This window comes from Ursus maritimus, unplaced genomic scaffold (assembly GCF_017311325.1).
Source record: "Ursus maritimus isolate PB19 unplaced genomic scaffold, ASM1731132v1 scaffold_23, whole genome shotgun sequence".
NCBI lineage: Eukaryota > Metazoa > Chordata > Mammalia > Carnivora > Ursidae > Ursus > Ursus maritimus.
The window spans coordinates 44,844,994-44,864,066 of NW_024424786.1; the positions used below are offsets into that span (position 1 = coordinate 44,844,994).

The 19,073-nt window shown below is 56.0% G+C and overlaps 1 protein-coding gene across 1 annotated transcript; it reads left to right on the plus strand.

Moving 5' to 3' along the window:
* Positions 1 to 5,099: 5,099 nt before the first annotated feature.
* On the plus strand, positions 5,100 to 7,319 carry MRGPRG (MAS related GPR family member G). Its single transcript, XM_040638753.1, has one exon. The coding sequence runs from the start codon at positions 5,100 to 5,102 to the stop codon at positions 5,958 to 5,960; it is 861 nt and encodes a 286-aa protein (XP_040494687.1). The 3' UTR covers positions 5,961 to 7,319.
* Positions 7,320 to 19,073: the final 11,754 nt, after the last annotated feature.

A 19,073-nucleotide genomic window follows, 5' to 3' on the forward strand; every position in this document is an offset into this window, starting at 1 on the left:
AAATGCACAGTTCTTCCAGCGGCCCCACCCTCCTTCCTCTCTGAAACCCGCTCCCACCCACCCCTCCATCGGCGCCTGGGACGGGCCAGCGGTCAAGGGCTTGTCCTCGAGGCTCTGGGGTCCCCGGGGGTCTCCGCTCAGCCGCCCCCCTCCTGCCCCCTCCCTGTGGCCATGACGGGGGCTGAGCTTGGTTCTTGTCACGAAGGGGGGTTTTAGAGAAGGCTCTTCCGACAGCTACGAGAGCTACGACCCTAGTAAACACCGTGTGTCAAGCCTTCGTGCTGGGCACAGGAACATGACACATGCGTGACGGCGTGCAAACTTCACAAGGAACTGGTGGGAAGCTGGGGTTTAGGAACAGACACCCCGGACCGGGGTCCACGCTGCAGGCAACAGAGCCGAGTGCCGGCCAGGGTCTGGTTTCCGGGCGGGCGTGGGGCGCTCCCAGCCCAGCAGGCTGTCCCGGGAGCCCGAGGCAGAAGGAACAGAGCCTCAGACCTGGGTCCACTCTCCCTTTATTCTACGTCTTTCCGAAGCTCTGGCTTCTGGGGCCTTGCTGATGCTGCAGGGACGGTCCCTCCCAGGGAATAGGAAACTACTGCCTGGAAGCGAGCTTTTCAAAAGCAAACCAGCCCACACAGAACCCACAGGCCCACTGCTGTACTGGGCTCTCGCACGCTGCCAGGCCTGCCATCTCCTGCCCTAACCAGCCCGGGGCAGGTCTCAGACAGCAGGGACAGCCCCCGAGTTACTCAAAGTGGCCCATCCTCTCCCTGCTCGCCCTGCCTTGCCAAGTCCGGCTAAAACCACAGGAAAGGCTCTGCCCACACATCCTCCTCCCTCTGCCTCCTGACCAGCAGGGGGCTTCCCTACGCGGCCTGCCCCTCCTCTGACAATCGTCCCGATGTGTTGGCCTCGCCATTCTGGATAACGAGAATGCCCTCACTGAGACACTCCCTCCCCGCCAAGCCCTTTCGCAGGCCGACGAGTGGTTTGGGTGTGGTGCAGGGACACCCCGTTGCCAGGGAGTGGGGCCACCTCCCTCTGTCCCCAACTGCCACCTGCCCCAGGGGGATCTGGGCAATCTCCACTCCCCGCTCTGGGTCTCAGAGGCTCAGATGGGATGGTGGCGGTGGAAACCCTGTGAGAACAGGTCCGCTAGGGGAACCTCCGTGCCCCCGCCCCGTTGCCTTTCCCTCAGTTTCTCCCGACACGTGCTCCTCACTGAGCCTCCATGACACGTCCCTAAGATGTGACGCCTGCAGCCTCAGCGCTGAGTTGGGCTTGAGCCGCGTGAAGTTGCCCTTTGCGGATGTCAAAGATGGTCCAATTCCGGGCACTCCACACAGTGGAGCCTGCCGTGGCATGGTCAGGGTCGGGACACGGGTACCAGCTGCGAGAGCAGCTCAGGAAAGACATGTCTAAACACGCAGCGTGTGGCGTTTCTGGCTTCAACCCCGACTTGAGGGTCTGAGAACGTGGAGTCTTTCGGAACTGAGCGCCCCGTGTGCTCCAGCAGGGAGAGGCACACCTCACAGCCGCCTGGCCGCCCCCCTGCCCCGCTGCCCCGCGAGGTCCACACCACCTCAGACACGTGAGCCACAATTCCCAGCCTCCATGGGCCCATCCGCAGGTCAGGGGACCTACGTGTTGGTAGGGGGAGAATCCACAGGGCAGCAGCCTCCCAGCCCTGTCCTGGGGCAGCCTCGACAGGGGACCACGACGGCCGCCAGCAGCAGACTTCACGGTCTCCCAGCCTGGAGGCTGCAAGTCTGAATCCAGGTGTCAGAAGCTGCACTCCTCTGAGGCTCCAAAGACGGTCCTTCCTGCCTCTTCCAGCTCGGGGGGCTCCAGGTGTCCATGGGCCATGGCCACAACCGCACCCCCCGCGTCTGCCTCCATGGTCTTGTGGCCTTTCCTTTCCCTGTGGCTGTGTCTCATTCTCTTCTAAGGACACCTGTCACCACGTCTAGGGTCCACCAAGGTAATCCAGGATGCTCTCCTCTCGAAACCCTCACTCACTTCTGCCCAGTAAGGCCTCCCTCATAGCTTTGCAGGGACTGGCCACGGACGGTCTCCCACAGCCCCATTCAGCCCGCGGCGGGCGTCACACAGGTGTTTGCTGCTGTTATTACTGCCGCCACCTGAAAGTCTGGCACGTGTGAGCCCGGCTCATGACAGCGGGCAGCAAATGCCACGCGGGACCTACCCACAGGGTGGGGACGGAACAGTCAGCACGGCTGGGAGAGGGGGGTGTGCTGGGGACAGCTCCCAGGGAGTGTGACCTTTGAGGAAAGCTGGCAGGGGTTGGGGGGAGCATCTGGAGATGCTGAGGTAGGTCCCAAGGCACCAGCCCGTTGCAGGGGGAGCAGGCAGGGAAGGTGGCCGCATTCTGCAAAGGATACCCGGCCACCGGGCCCGCAGGCGGTACACACCGTTCACATTTTCAAGAGAAGTGCAGAAATGCCAGGAGCTGGGGAGTCAGTAACCTCCGCCTGGGCTCAAGCAGGCCGCCTGTGTTTCGGAAATGAGCTGGAAGCCATTTGAGAAATACTAGGACAAACAGCATCTTCCCAACGTCATTTCTGACACCGAGCTAGTGAGCTCGGACAGTCTCCAGAACTACAGAACACAGTCCTGGGAAAGGAAATTCCTCATCAGGAACATCTCAGGCTACGTGGTTCTGCAGAACAAAATTTGGAGAAGTATTTTAACCCGAAGAATCTGCTGATGGCTGGGACCCTGGGGTCTGAGGCTGGCATGTGGACAGGAAGAGGGGGGCCCTTAGGAAGGGGGACCAACCTGTGTGGACCACCCACAGCAACACCCGCCAGTGACCCCTCATGAGACCCAGCCCCCAACCGGGCACTGAGCTGTACACCAACGGTCAGCCCAAGAAGGGGGGAAACTGAGGGACAGGGGTGTGAGGTCCTTCTTTCAAGGTCACACAGCCAGAAAGGGTCAGGAAGACACGCCCACAGCTCCTGCCTCCCACGCATCCCTGCAACAAACCTAAGGACTCCAGGAGGAAGCACCATGTCCGTGGAACCACCCAGAAGGTGTGGCCCAGCCCGGCTGGACAAGGGGTCCCCAGCCTGCCACCTCGTCCCCTCCAGGCACCGGGCAGGGGTGGGGGGCACTGGCATGCAGGATGGGCTGAGGAGAGAGGCGCGGGCCAGCCCACACTGTCTGGACATCTCCATCTGAGCTCATGCCTGCGAACGGGCAGCACACTCCTCCCATTTCCAGGGAACTGGCCGGACGCCCTCGGTCTAGGCAGCCGGGCCCCAGAGGACACGAGAGGATTTAGGGCCCGGGCGGGTGGTGAGTGCCGCTACTCCAACAGATCTCAAAGAGGCTCCAAGCGCAGGTGAGAAGGCTCGGTGCCCCTCCACCCACCCACCTGCTCTGCCCAGGTGAGGAGACGCTTCCCCGAGGACGCGGGGGGCAGGCGCTGGGACATGGGGCATTATTTAAAAGCTGGCGCCCTGGGGGCCCATCTGGGTGAAAGGGCAGGTGGACCCGCTCTGAGTGCAGACAGTGGGCCATCCCAGCACACCATCCCCCCCCCCCCGCCCGCCCGCACAGCCCGGCCTCCCCACCGCTTACCTCCGAGCCGCAGCGTCTGGTAGGCCCCTCAGTGTACCCTGGGGACCCGCAGCCCAGAAAAGAGAAGGTCAGCGCAGTCACCCCAGGACACCAAAGGGCGACCCAGCTCACTGGCCCTGAGGATGAACCAGCATGTGTCCCGATACGGGACAAGCCTCGAGGGGACAAAGGCGAGACCCCACAGGGGACAAGGGCAACCAGAGAGAAGATGCTTGGGGTACCAGGCTGGGGGGGTTGCTCAGAGCAGGCAGAAGGGGAGCTGAGAGGAGAGCAGGTCCTTAGGGTAGATGGGACCCAGGGAAGTGGGGAGGGGGTCAGGGTGCCCCAGGCAGGGGCACAGCCCAGCAAAGGTGTATGACGGGAACCCAAAGGGTATTAGGTGGGCCCTGTCTCTGTCTTTCTATCCCCCTGTCTCTGTCTCCCTCTTCACCTCTGGCTCTATCTCTCAGTTTCACCCCATCTCTGTCCCTCTCCATCTGTCTCTGTCCTCCCCCCATTGCTCTCCTCACCCCACATCCCCTAACCTGGAGCCAGGGTCTTGATGGCCCCTCAGCTGCACCTCTGAGCTGAGAACAAGGACCACCGTGGGTCCCGGGGGAAGGGCACAGGAAAGGGACAGCTTGGAGAGACCCCCAGCTGCTCCAGTAGAGATCCCTGGGACCCGTTCTCCCTCCCCTGGAGACCCTCCCCTGGAGACCATCCCCAGCAGGGCATGGGCCTGGGCTAGGACAGGGTTGTCGGCCTCTGGCTCCCTGAAAGCCACTGCCAGCAAACACTCACATTAGCTTCTCCCCAGAGGACCCAGGGCTCTGCAACCCATCACCACGGTCCCCACGCCCGCTCTGAGGCTTCAGAGCAGCCCCTCCCCAACGTACCTACAGCAGAAGTGCCCGGGGTGGCCGGGGTCTCCCTCAGCCCACCTACACCCTCCCAGCCACCAGCTGTCTCCACCAGGGCATCTTCCTTCGCCCCTCGCCAGCGCAGGACGGTGTCGTTGGGGCCATCATTGGACACGACCCCTCAGAGCCTCCAGGGTCGGGGACTTACCAGGGTGTGGTCCAGGCCCTCCTGGTGGGAAGCCAGGTGCAGAGTCCCTGATGGAGGAGGCAGGAAGCCCCTCCATGTGAGGCCCACACAGGGGTCCCTTTGCCTGCAGACACCTGTCCCACCATTGCTGACGTCTGCCCACTGTGCAGGGCCCTGTAAATCTGAGGTGCGCTCCGTGGAGCCACCTAGCAGGGAGGAGGGCAGGGCCCACACCCGCCAGCCAGCGTCACCTCACCTACCCTGCACCAGGCCCGGCTTACTGCCCAGTCTGAGGCCTAAGGGTCAGGCCCAGGCCAGAGAGGGTGACCCCTGGGCTGGAGCCCTGTGACCTGGGGCGATGCTTGCTGTCCCCCACCCCCCACCCCGGGCCCCACTGCCTGCAACTCCCGCGGCCCGCAGCCCTGTGTACCACCTCCCCCAGGGCCGCCGCCGAGCCAGCCGGGATGTTCGGACTCTGGAGAACCTTCAGCAGTGTGCTTTTCTACCTGACCCTGGCCGTCGGCCTCGGAGGGCTGCTGGGCAACGGGCTGGTCCTCTGGCACCTCGGCTTCCACATCAGGAAGGGCCCCTTCTCCGTGTACGTCCTCCACCTGGCCGCCGCCGACTTCCTGTTCCTGGGCTGCCAGGTGGGCTTCTCCGTCGTGCAGGCCGCCCTGGGCTCCCGGGACAGCCTCTACTTCGCCGTCACCTTCGTGGGCTTCTCCGTGGGGCTCTGGCTGCTGGCGGCCTTCAGCGCCGAGCGCTGCCTCTCTCACATCTTCCCCACCTGCTACCAGCGCCACCGGCCCCGGCACACATCGGGCATCGTCTGCGGCCTGATCTGGGCCCTGACGCTGCCGGCCGTGCTGCTGCCGGCCCACGCCTGCGGCCTGCTGCGGACCAGCGCAAGCCCGCTCACCTGCCTGCGGTACCACGCGGCCAGCGTCACGTGGCTGCTGTCCCTGGTCTGCGTGGCTGGCGTGGCCGGCCTGGTCCTCTTCGTCTGGGTGGGCTGCTGCTCCCAGCGCCCACGGCCCAGGTTCTTTGGCATCGCCCTGGGCTCCGTGCTTCTGCTGCTCTTCTGCGGCCTGCCCCTGGTCTTCTACTGGAGTCTGCGGCCTTTCCTCAACTTCCTGCTGCCCGTCTTCCTCCCGCTGGCCACGCTCCTGGCCTGCGTCCACGGCAGCGCCAAGCCGCTCATCCACTTCATGGCCGGCCGGCAGCCGGGCAAACGCCAGCCGCTGTGGGCGGTTCTCCAGAGGTCCCTGGGGGAGGAGGCCCAGCTGGAGGCCGGGGGGCTGGCCCTCCCCATGGGCCTCCTGTAGGGGCCAGCCCGGCCCGACCCTTCCCGGGTGACCCCCCCAGCCCCAGCTCACCGGCCCCGGGGACCCAAGGGCTGAGGACGGAGCCTCGGCCGTGGTCCTGACCCCTGCAGCAGCCGGAGCCTGAGGAGGTCAGGGAGGCCTGGGGGTGGGGAAGGAGGAAGGGGCAGGAAGCACCCACAGGCCCCAGGCAGAGCCCACCTCCCAGCTCCTGCCTCTTCCCCACCCTGCACCAGCTCAGGCCACAGGCGCCAAGGCGCATCAGGGGGTTGGACCGATGGGAGCCCAGGCTCTGGCTGTGCTGGGGATGTCCTTGTGCGAAGGCCACTAGGGCCGTGCTGTTGACTCTTCTCTGCGGGAGGGTCGGAGGGTCGTGGAACCAGCCTCGCCCCAGGCCCCCCAGCAGTTCCTCGCCAGTCACCAGATGGCGCTGCGTCCTCACCAAATGTGCCCGAAGTGCGCTTTGGGAAGCAGGCTCGCTGCAGGGGGGTGGGTACAGCTCGAGGGGGGGGGGCCTGCCCTTCCGGCCCTACCCCCGACCGAGGGTCCCAGACACCTCACTGCCTGCAGGGTGCTCTGGCCCCAGCCCCTATCTTTATCCTCCCCACCTACCCAGAATCCTGTGCTCGTCCACCCATTGCCCCACCCCTGCCTGCTCCCTGCAGACACTGCCCTGCCCTGCCCGTTCGCCCTGGGGCTTTCCTCGTGGAGGAAGTAAGAGAGAGAGAGAGAGAGACAGGGAGGGACGTAGAGGGACACGAAGCCATGCTTTTTAGCTTTCCAAGTGCAAATCATTTTATGTATTTTCTGACGATTAAAAGAAATATATAGTTTATGGTCATTGTCAAAACATGCAAGCTCTACAGAAAATATTGAACAGATAAATCACCGAAACTCTTTGGAGCCAGGGGGAAACATTTGGGTGTGAACCCTTTGGCTATGTCTGTGTCTCCAGTAGAGACCCACAGAAACGCCGGCTGTTACCAGGAGGAGGACACTGCACGCACCTGAATTCTGTACCTGTCACAACAAAGCCTTTTACAAGCGCACAGATTTGTTTTAGAAAATTGTCAGTTTTTTTCCGCGAGAAAAGTGCTGTGTTGCTCACTATGGGAACTTCGGAGGACACTAAACAGTGGAAAGAAGGGTCACCTGCCACCACCCACAACCCAGAGACACCTGCTTGTGCAGGTTTTCTGTGCCTCCGGGGAAGAAGGGGCTCTGGCCCCACCAGCACCGCCCTCCGCTGTCTCCCCGGACGATGAGCCCCTTGACGCAGCAGGTGCGGCAAGAGCTGTCAGTCTGATGTGATGTGGGGCCGGGAGCAAAGGGCCAAGAAAGAATTCTTAAGACAACGTTGGTTCAAAAAGGTGGTTTTATTGAAGCACAGGACCCGTGGGCAGGAAGGGCGGCACTGGGGTTGGGAGGGGTGGCAATCTTATACTTTCAAGTTGGGAGGGGCAGAGATAAAGACGTTTCCCAAAGGATTGTCACGTGTTAAAGAAGACCCACGGGATCCTGGAAGTCCAGCTATTGTCAGGCTAAGATGCTTTTTTGCCTCTAGCAAAGCATTAACGTGAGGCCGTGAGGCCCTTGGGAGTTCCGGGAGGAAGGTCACTCTGCCTGTCTGCCCCTTTGTCAATGGGCTGCAGGTTGTAAGGAAACTGAATTTTATCTACATTTCTTTTGCGTTGTTCTCCTCGTCCAGTCTGAAGGCTGTCCTGTGGCTCGGGGAGGGTGGGTGAAGCACCCTGAGCCCTGGGAGTTTGGGCAGGCTGCTTTGGGGGTGGGATGGGGTGGGGTGCAGAGGGGTTGTCCATCTTTGTGACGTTTCTTGCCAGACCCCAAAGAGGGGTGTGGCCTCCTTCTTGGAAGGGCTAGGAATGGGATGAGGGTTAGGGGAGCAGTTTCAGACTTGGGGTGCCCCAGGATCAGCCCCATCCTCCCAACCTAGGGAATAGCCTTGGGGCCCTCCATCTCTATCCTGGCAGGGACAGGTGGGGACAGGCAGGGACACAGGCAGCTAGCGGTGTCTGTGGCTCATGATAAACAGCCCAGTCTAGACAGACGGGGAGCGTGGAGACCTCTGGCCAGGAACCCGCTGCTGCATTGTGGGGACACCAGCCTGAGCCCAAACAAGCCAGTGAGCGTCCTTGGTCCTGGAGGGACAGGGCTGCCACTGCACTGGGCTCCCATCCTGCTGGCACCTCTCTAGCTGGGTGACCTCCAGAAAGTCACCTGACAGCTCAGAGCCCCGGTCTGCATAGGGGGCGGAGCAATGTCTCCTTCCAGATCTGATCCAGGGCAACAAAGGCCAGGCAGCTTGTCCTAGGAAGAGGCGACCCCAGGTACTCTCTGCCTGTCCTGACCTTCAGGGCCAACTGCATCGCCTCCCGTATCCAGCAGAGCTCCAGATGGCCCCAGCCAGCCCTGACCTCGGCACCCCACCACGCCATGCGGCTCTTGGCATGTCTGACTAGCCATCAGTGGGCACCATGGTCTCTGGCATGCACCTGCCCTGGCTGACCACTCAAGGTGACCACCTGGCCCACAGAGGCCTCCCACCTCCACCTCAGTACCTCGTGTTCTGCATCCTTAGTCGCTCACCCGTCCTTGTCCACGTAGCTGCTAGAAGTTGAGCTCCAGAGGGCAGGGAACAGGTGACTTTATCCACTGCTGTCTCCCCTGTGCTGGGGGCTCAGACAGACAGAAGGAGGGGCTCGAGGAGCATTTGTTGAACAATGGACAAGTAGAAGGGTGAATGATAGGGTCAAAGAATCAATGATATGGATGAAGTGGAGTACAACTGAATGGAATCAGACCTGGCTGATTCTGGGTTCTAGAACCTTCCCAGCCAGCCTGAGTACTGACCACTGACCTGAACCCTGAGCTGGATGTTGGTTACAGGAGGGCCCAGGCTGCTCCCTGCAGAGTCCTGCTACCCCAGCCCCTCAGCCCCCCTCGGCCCCCCTCAGCCACATTCTCCCCTTCCAGCCAACAGACGTCATTAGAGCCAACTCCAGGGGGGCATTGGACAGGAGACCAAGACATGGATGCACAGTGGTGTGGCCCCTAGTCCCACGGAGTTTGGGGTCTGGAGAAGGGACAGACATAAACACTGTTCAAAGATAGCATGTGAGTGAGTGTGTGCACTTAAATGTGCAGATGGTTAGAGAGGTGCCCCAGTTTGCCCTTGACAATCCCAGTTCACCCACATTGCCTTCGTGCCGTTAAAGTTCTCTTTTTGGACTCCCAAGTGTCCCCATGTGGAGGCCAAATCACCCGGTTTCCCTAGTGTGAGGGAAGCATGGAGGAGGGTCACATATCCCCACTCAGAAAGCAGGTGGGCTTCCAGGAGGAGGGGGTATCTGCCTAAGCCTCACAAAGGTAGTGTGGGGTTAGGAGGAAAGGGCTGCAGTGGGTGGGGGAAAGGGGAAGGTCTGAAACATGCACCTTCTGTGAAGAAGAGAAAGATGGGGACCTCCACGGGAAGATGCTGGCAGCTGGGGAGCAGGCGTATACCAGGCAGGGGACAGAGGGCGCCCCGGGGAAAGTGGGCACAGGCACACAACTGGCCTTCCACCCAAGTCTGCCTTCCCTGTGGTTCATCTCGAATTACATGTGTCTGGTCTGACACAGTGGTCAAAGCTCTGTGGTTTGGTTTGGTTTGGTTTGGTTTGGTTTGGTTTGGTTTTCCCAAACGGATATCCAGTCGTTCCAGCCGCATTTGTTGAAAAGATTTCCCTTTTCTCGTTGAATCCCATTGGCGCCGTTAGTGTAAATCAATTGATGGTACAGGGCGGGTCTATCTCTGGACTCTTGTTTCCCTGCTCTACTTGCCTGTCCTTCTGCCAACACCACCGTGTCCGTTCCTGTGGCGTGATCATACGTCATGAAACCACGTGGTCCAAGTCCTATAGTGCTCTGTTTCTTCCTTGAGATTTGCACTTCTGCATAAATTTTAGAATCAGCCTGACAATGTCTTCAAAAGGCTACCGATTTTATTCAAAATTTTACTCAATTTTATTGAGATTGCATTAAATCTATTCAATTATTCTCTACAATTCATGGAGAACGGGCATCTTAACAATAGGGAGTTTTCCAATTACCATGCATGGCTTACCCCACACACCATTTATTTCACTGTTCGGTACTGGCCAGCTCTCCTTCATCTGGGTGCCCTGCACGTGCTTCGTAACCCTATTCCTAGGTGCCTGAGGTTTCATGGTGCTCTGTGGGATAACTTTGGATTCCATTTTCCAATTGCTCGTCGACAGTTTCTCGGTTTTTTAAACATTGATCTTGATTCGTTATATGATCTAACAGCTATCCGGCCAAATTGCTAAATTTGATTAGCTCTGATTAGCTCTAGTTGTCTCTTTGAAGGTGACTTAGGATTTCCTATGTACACGACCACACCATTTGCAGATGGAGGTAGTCTTTCTACTTCCTCTGTTTTGGCCGAGACCTGCCACACCACGTTGAGGAGAAATGGTCGTACCCCGATCTTAGAGGGAAGGTGTTCATTATTTTACCATTAAATACGATGTCATCTGTAGGCCTTTTGTTTATGCCCTCTGTCATATTGACGTCATTCCCATCTATTTCTAGTTTTCTGGGAGTTTGGGTTTTTATAAATCATGCATGGGTATTGAAGTTTATCAAATGCGTTTCTTCACGTATGAAGGCAACAGTGTAGGGGCGCCTGGGTGGCCCAGGCAGTTAAGCATCCGATTCTTGATTTCAACTCAGGTCACGATCTCAGGGTTGTGAGATCGAGCTGCACGTTGGGATCTGCACTGGCCGTGGAGCCTGCTTGGGATTCCCTCTCTCCCTCTTCCTCAACCTCTACCTGCTCTTCCTCTAAAAAAACAAAAAAACAAGAAAGAACCCTGATGTATGAAGACAATGCTATGGTTTTCTCCTTTAGTCTGTTGACATGGTGAATTACACGGTTCATTTTCCAAGGCTGACCTCTACTCCTTGGATAAACCCCACCTGACCATGGGGTGCGGTGCTCTTTACGTATCAATGGACTTGATAGGCCAATATTTTGATAAGGGTATCTGCATTTCCGTTCCTGAGGGATGTTCTCTCACTTCATTCGGGATAACGTCCTTGTCGGGTTGGCGTCGGACTTGGCCCCTCCTGCTCCGTTCTCTCTAAGCGTGTGGCTGAGGCCAGTATTACTTCACGGGAGGAGCCATCCGGGTCTAGACTTCTTGTGAATGGGGTTTAAAACACACTTTCCGTTTCTTTAGCAGATATGTGGCTACTCAGGTTCCCTTTCTCTTTTTCCCCTAGCTTCAGAAAGTCTGATTTTTCAAGGAATGCTTCCGTTCCAGCCAACAGGCAGTAGGCTAAAACTAGATACGACGCGCCTCGTTCCCGTGACTGCGGGTCATGTCAGCGCACGATCTCTTTTGTGCCTCCTGGGGGTAATCTGTGTTTTCTCTTGACCATTCTTGTTCAGTTTGAGCAATACTCTTAATCCTTTCAAGAGAACCAGCTTTTCACTTGGTTGTTTTTCTCTGTCGGTCATCCGTGGTCTCTCCCGCGGGCTCCTGCTTGTCTTCATTACATCGTTCCTTCCACTCCCTGGGGCTTTAATTCTCTCCACTTCTTCTAGGTTCTTGAGTTAAGTAGCTTGGGTCATTTCCTTTGGATCTTTCCTGCGTCTAGAAATGTGCGTGAAAGCAACGGTTTCCCCTTCAGGCCCTGCCCCACCTGCTTCCTGCGAGTCCCGAGTCCCGTTCATTATCTTTGGATTCAAAATATGTCCTCATTTCCTTTGTGATTCCTTTTAAAAGTGTTATCACTGGATTTCCAAACACTTAGGGAATTTCTATTTATCTCTTTGTTTTGTTGTTGGTTTCTAACACAATTCCTCTGTGGTCTGAAAATATGCTGTCTGTCCTTCAGTTCTTTCGGGTTCATTGAGACGGGTGTGTGGCCCGGCCTGTGGTCGCCGGGCCCGGTTTTGCGTGCTCGTGGAAAGACCGTGCACTTGTCCTTGTCGGATGCAGTCGTCCAAATTCTTCGACGAGCTTGATTTTTTAAATAATGCTGTTTTCCTACCTCGGTACTGAGTGGTTTCATCTGTTTGTCATATCAATTACTGAGGGAAGAGTGCTAAGATCTCCAGCTGGGAGCGTAGAATTTTTCCTTTTCTTTCCACCAGGTTTTGCTTATGATATTTTGAAACTGCGTCATTAGACCCACACCTGTTTAGAATTACTATGTGCTTCTGATGAACTGACAACTTTCTCATGTAAGGATCTTAAAATATGTCCAGAGATTATTATCTACCCCGCCCATTGGAGTGTGGGGGCTCGTTTCCCTGCCTGGAGGGAGGCACTGCTCGTCCCTTGGAAAAATGAATAGGCTGAAGCAGACATGATCGTGTGCGGTGCAGGCCCAGGTCACAGGAGGCACTGTGGCTCTCTCCCGGCTCTCTCAGATCACTCTCTCTGGAGGAGGTCATCCGCCCACGCAGCCTATAAAGAAGCCCACGTGGCCAGGAACTAAGGCCTCCTACCAACAGCCAGCTAAGAGCTAGCGGCCAAGGGAACACGCCATCTTGCAAGGGGACGCTCCAGCTCCAGCCAAAACGTCGGGTGACCACAGACCTGGTCCACAGCTTGATGGCAGCCACGTAACAGACCTGGAACCAGAGCCCCCCACAGAAGTCCCTCCCAAATTCCTGACCTACAGAAGCTGCAAGATGATTAAAGTTTGTTGTTTTAAGATGCTAAATTTTAGAGTAATTTGTTATGAAGCAATCGACTTCTCATGCAATCATGGTGAAATGCTCCTCTTGATCTCTGGCAAAATGCCGCGCCCGGAAGTCTGCCCAGCTTGAAATTAACGTAGCTGCCCTGGCTGTCTCGTGATTCTTCTCTTTTAATCAACCTGCACCTTTATATTTACAGTGTGTCTCTTATAAACAGCACATTGTTGGGTAGTATTTTCTTCATCCAACGTGGAAATCTCTGCTTTTTAATCAGAGAGTGTAGTCCCTTTACATTTAACATAGTGATACAGTTGAGCGCAGGGCTCCCATCTCGTCATATGGTTCCTATTTGTTACTCATGTTCATTGTCCCACTGTTCATCCTTTCTTGCCTTCTTTTGAATAAGAAAAAAAAATAATGTTTGGTGTCCCATTTTATCTTCTCTATTGGCTTTTTGTTTTTTTCTGGCAGATTTCTCCAGACTATGACATGCTCCTTAACTTACCACAGTGAATAGTTGAGCACTTCACCGGTGAGGTAAGGACCCTGCAGCAACGGTCAAGGCCACCTGCCCTTCTCCAGCCCTTTGGGCTATTACTATATATTTTATTTCTACTTATGTAATAAACCCCAGCCTACATTTTTATTGCTCTTGCTTTAAATGGTCTGTAGAATTCTAAATAAATTAAGAAGAAAATGTCCATGTATCGTCACCACATATTTATCATCCCCAGTCCTCTCTATCGTCACCACATATTTATCGTCCCCAGTCCTCTCTATTTCTACTTTCGTCTGCATTCGTCTTCAGCCTGAAAAACTTCCTTTCATACTTCGTGTCTAAAGACCACAATTTCTCCCAACTTTTGTCTTTCTGTCTGAAAACGTCTTTATTTTCCTTTTGTCTTCTAGGATATTTTCATTGAATATAAAACCTAGATTAACAGGGTTGGTTTGGTTTTTTTGTTTTTTTTGTTTGTTTGTTTTTTTGTCTTTCTCTCTCTCAGCATTTAAAAAATGCCATTGCATGGCATTTGGCTCCCATAATTTCAGAGGATAAGTCAGATTTAATTATTATCATCGGTTCCCTCAATACAATATGTCTTTTCTCTCTGGGTGTTTTTGAAATTTTTACTCTGGGTTTCTGCAGCTTGACCGCAAAATGCTTAGATGGGGTGTTTTTGTATTTGTTCTACTTGGGATTCACTGAGCTTCCCAGATAATGCCTCCCCAACGATGTCTACCCTTTGTAATGTAGATAATCCTCATGGGAGCATGGATAACCAGAATAGACATTTTTTAATCATACAACTATATGCTGCCTATAAAAGACACACTTTAGATTCAAAGGCACAAATAGGTTGAACACAAAATGATTTTTCATGTGAACGATAACGCAAAGAGAGCTCGAGTGGCTAAGCTAACACCAGACAAAATCAACTTTAAGAAAAAAATGTTACTAGAGACAAACAAGGACCTTTCTTTGGTGATGAAAGGATCAGTCCATCAAAAAGACACGACAACTGTAAACACATGTGCTGTGGCGTGCTGAGCAATGCCACCTAAAAGACATCGAGATCCTAATCCAGGCAACCTGTGGATGTCACCTTACATGGTAAAAGGGATTTTACAGGTGCAATTAAATTAAGGATCTTGGGATGGGGGTGGGTGTTCCCTTACATTATCTGGGGGTCCCAATGTAATAAGGACCAAGGTAGGAAGGAGGACTGGAAAAAGGAGGGAGCAGGAAGAAGATGGTGGAAGCAGAGTCGGAGAGAGAAAACATACCAAAAGCTGTGCGGATGGGACGGATGCCTTCTCACCATCCTCCCACGGTGGAGAAAGATCAGTCATCTCCCGGTAGCTCTTCTCACAACAGTACTGATCCCATCACAAGAGCTCCACATTCATGACCTAACTGCATCCTAGAAGCCCACCTCCGAATACTACCACACCAGGGGTTAGGGCTTCACCATATGCATTCCGTCCTTAGCAGCTGGTTATGGTCAGAAGGAAGGAAAGGGGAGGGATCCAGGCCTATGACTTATGGGCAAATTGGCAGAACTTTGCCATAGAACAAGTAGGCTGGAGAGCTGGCTTCCTCCTTCCACAGGTGCCTGTACGTGAGCATACTCCCCTTCCCAAAGAAGGGGTCCCCAGGGTTTGCCATCACTCCTCCCAGCATGCACCTCTGTGTCTTTGGATGCTGAGTCTGCCGCATTCAGCTCTATGCACCTTGCAGAGTGCAGGCCTGACCCCAGGCAGAAGCTGAGGGTTTGTAGCATTACTGCAGGTGTTGGACCTAAGGAAAAGCTGCTCTCAGGTCCAGGGAGGCCCTCTCCCCGGGCCCATCCTCCAACTGTGCCTTTGTGCAGGCTCCTGGCATCCCACCCACCAGCTGACCTTAGCCAGCCAGAGCTTCCTGGGGACCTGTCCGTCTACAATGGACCACCCTCCAGCAACCTCAGGCACCAGGCAAAGGGTTTGAAAAGAGACCCAGCTCCCCAGCTCCTCCACACTCACTGTCTGGAGTTGCTGACAAGAACGTGTCACACCTAAGAGACCACCCAGCATCTCTCCTGGGCAACCGGGACCCTGCTGGGCCCAAGGGCTCAACCAACACAACACAGGACCAGAGGTCAGCACCTGGTAACCTGCAAGCCTGCAAATGGGTAGCTTTTTTGACATTCGCAGGGATTAAGTGTTTTAATTAGTTGTCAGCACTTAACAATTGGGGAATTTCACATCAAAATCTCGATCTCTGGCCTCTCTTGAAGGTCAGAGACTGGCAAACCTCACCTGCATTTCCAGCTGGGAGGGACTGGCTTTACACCGGTGCACCTCACGCTCCCCCAGAGACTCCCTTCCTTGAGGTCACCCTGAGCCCAGACCACTCCTCACTGAAAAGGAAAGGAATGGGTCTTTTTGCTCCCATCTTTTTGGTGAAAAGTGGGGAGACACAGACACAGAAACCCTCAAGAAAAAAATAGGAGCGGGCTCGTTTCTTTGTGGTCGTGAACATTTCTTCATGTTGAATGGGCAACAAAACTATGTGGCACTGAAGGATAAGAATTCACCGCACTGGACCCCTTTGCTGTACAGATGGAGAAACTGAGGCCCAGACAAAGAGTGCCCAGTCTCAGGTCACGCAGCTGGGCAGCAGCCGAGCCAGGCCCCCTCCCACAGATGTGTGAGCACATCTGTGATGCCGGGAGCCACACACCCTGGGGGCTCTGAAGAGGACCCTCCCCGTCTCAAACCTGCAGGGCCCATTAGAGATGACCTGCCTGCCTTGCAGACAATGTGTGGGCCTTCCGGCAAGGGGGCAGCAAGTGGCCTATGGCCTGGCTAACGGCCAGCAGGAAGCAGGGAGGCCACTGCAGAGACACCGATTAAGGACATTTGGTGGTTTCCCGTGGGGATCCAGGCCCTGTCTTGCCAGAGAGAGACCTGGGAGCCCCAAGCAGACAGATGGAGAGGAACCCCTGCAGCCAGCAAGACCAGCCTGGCCAAGCTTCCTCCTCATTAGTGTCTCTTTAGGATGCCACTCAGCATCTGTGCCCAGGGAGAAGTCCAACCCCGTCATAGGACAACCTTTCTGGAACAGATTTGAGGATGGGGTTATTCCCTGTTCTAAAATATTGCCTCCACTGGGCCTCATGGGGTCCGAAGTTCCACTGTTAGCATCATATTTGGGGGTAAAGTGGGATAAACTGACAGCAGAATGGAGATTGGCTCCCAGGGCTGGGCTAGTACCAGGCCTGGTCAGAAACCATAAGGCAGGAAGAACAGATTTTCAAGGTTAAATATGGCCCCAGCTGGCATGCTAAGAGGGAGTGGGGGACCCACAAGGCCTCCAGGAGACCCTAGGGTTAGTGATGCCACCTTGCACCAGGGGCCTGACACGGCACCCTTTCTGTTTCTCCATTACATCATCACTATCACCATCACCACCACCACCACCATCATCACCATCATCATCATCAGCTTCATCATCAGCTTCATCACCATCACTACCATCATCCCCATCCCCATCACCATCGTCATACATTATCACCACCATCAGCAGCAACACCATCATCACCATCACCACCATCATCACCATCACCACCATCATCACCACCATCACCATCATCACCACCACCATCATCATCACCATCATCACCATCATCACCACCATCATCACCACCATCATCCTTATCATCACCACCATAATCATCATCACCATCACCACCACCATAATCATCACCATCATCATCATCACCATCACCATCATCATCACCATCATCATCATCACCATCATTGTCATCACTATCATCATCACAATTACCACCATCACCATCTTCTTCGCCATCACTCCTCCTCCTCCTCAAGGCATCCCCAACTCCCTGCCAAGGACAAAGGAAAGAAGAAGGAAGAGAATCATCCCACACCTCCAAGCTCCACATCTCAGCTCATGACCTGCCCTACTTCACCTCTGTGTGCCTCGGCTCCCTCCCCAACCCGGTGCACACACATCGTCTCCTCCATCAGGCCAGTCTCCGAGCTCCCCGGATTTGACCTCAGCCATCTCTAAATCCTGACCCGACACCAGCCTGCTCGGCAGAGATGCTCACCTGTTTGCAAGCGCAGGTGAGCACGGGCACCAGGAGCCATGTTCTAGCTTGATAGTCCCTGTCTCAGGCAAAGGCCTGTTAGGTGCTCAGTAAACACTAACAGAAGGGGTGGAGAGTGGGGAAAGGGAGGGGAGAGCAGAAGAGAAGGGAGAAGAGGGAGGGGGGAAGGGGGAAGGAAGGACATGGCGCGGGAGAGGGAAGGAGGGACGGCTGAAGAATAGATCCAATTTTCCCTCTTGGCTGAGACTCACAAATTCCCTGGGAAATGAAAGCTCTCCAAGCTACACACAGCTTAGGGGCCACTCCCACACCCTATGGTTCTGTGAAGTTCCCTTCCTTGGAAAGGACAAGACATCTGCCCTTTGTAGTGAAAGGAAACGGAAAGGAAAACACATCACCTTGCCCTTCCTGTTTTTCAGACTGGCCGTGTCCCTCTGTCCCTCTGTAAACCGATGTCCATCAGGGCAAGGCCACTTGACTCTCCTCCAGAGACTCCCGGCTCCCGGGTCCACATCACCCCAAGGCATGGGTCCCAGAGAAGGCCTAGGACGCCCACAGAATTCTGATGGCCGCAGGGAACTTGAGTGGGCATGCACCTGGCCCGCTCAGCTGTGCTCCAGCCCGAGGAGCGGAGGTTCAAACCCCTGCCCCTCACACCTGCTTGGGGTGCCCCCCTCTCTTGGTGGGAGTGGACCATCAGATGGCCCCAGGCCCCACATTGTCATCAGGACATCTGGAAGGTTCTAGCTGGCTCCTCCCAGCCTCTGTTTGGCACACAGTCAGGCCTTTGGTCCTGAGATCTATGAGGAGCTCTCAGGGGCAAGCGCTGGGAGCCCCTGACTCCAGCTGATGTGTGCAGAATATCCCAGAATGCCAAGAGCCCCCAAGATGGACGAGACAGACGTGACCGTGACAGATACACCCACAGGCGAGCATCTCTGAAGCGAGGACAGTGCTGATTGGTGTCTATTTGGGAGTCGAGACATCATGGGCCTGGGCAGGGGGTGGGTCAGCCTTCGCGTCTCAGGGTTGGGTGTGGGGTGCCCACTCCTGCTCCTGCGATTCCAAGCCATCACGATGTCAGGGTTGCCCCAGGGGTCCTGCAAATCAGCCCAGGGAATCCTGCAGCCCATGGGCCACCCTGGGCCAGGAGAGCTGACTGTGTTACAGAGAGGTTGGCACCGGGAGGCAGAGACACCCACAGCCAAGGCCCAGAGCTGGCATTGCTGACAATCCTGACGAAGACTGTCTGCCCCACGGCCCCCTTCCCCGGTTCCCACAAGGAGTCACCTGTATGTTGGGGACCTGCAGCTCTCCCACACAACTTCCCAAAAGAGACTCACCAACTGTTGCTCGTGCAATGCTACAGGCCTTCCCTTGGGCACGCTGGGCGGGTGGGGTGGGCAGAGCAGGGCTGGGCTGCCACAGACGGGCTGGGCAGGGGAGGCTGGACAGGGCCGGGAGGAGCTAGACCAGCCTGGGCTGGGCTGGCTGTGGCGCTGGGAAGAAGCCGGACGCCCGAGGGGATGGGGAGTTACACTAGAGGGCAGGAAGACTCTCGGGTGCCCCTGCCCCCGCTGTGTGACCCCGGCAGTCACCCACCCTCTCTGAGCCTCAGGCTCTGCCCCACCTATCCCTGGAGGGAGAGGCCCCGGGAGGTCATGTGGGTGCCTGTCGGGAGGGTCTTCTGGGTGTTTCCTGCGTCATCCCAGAGCAAACCTGCCGAAGAGAAGGCAGGGCTGCGGGGGGGGGGGGGGGGGTGGGTATAGC

Coding starts and splice junctions, on each gene's coding strand:
- MRGPRG (XM_040638753.1), top strand. CDS start 5,100: ATGTTCGGACTCTGGAGAACCTTCAGCAGTGTGCTTTTCTACCTGACC.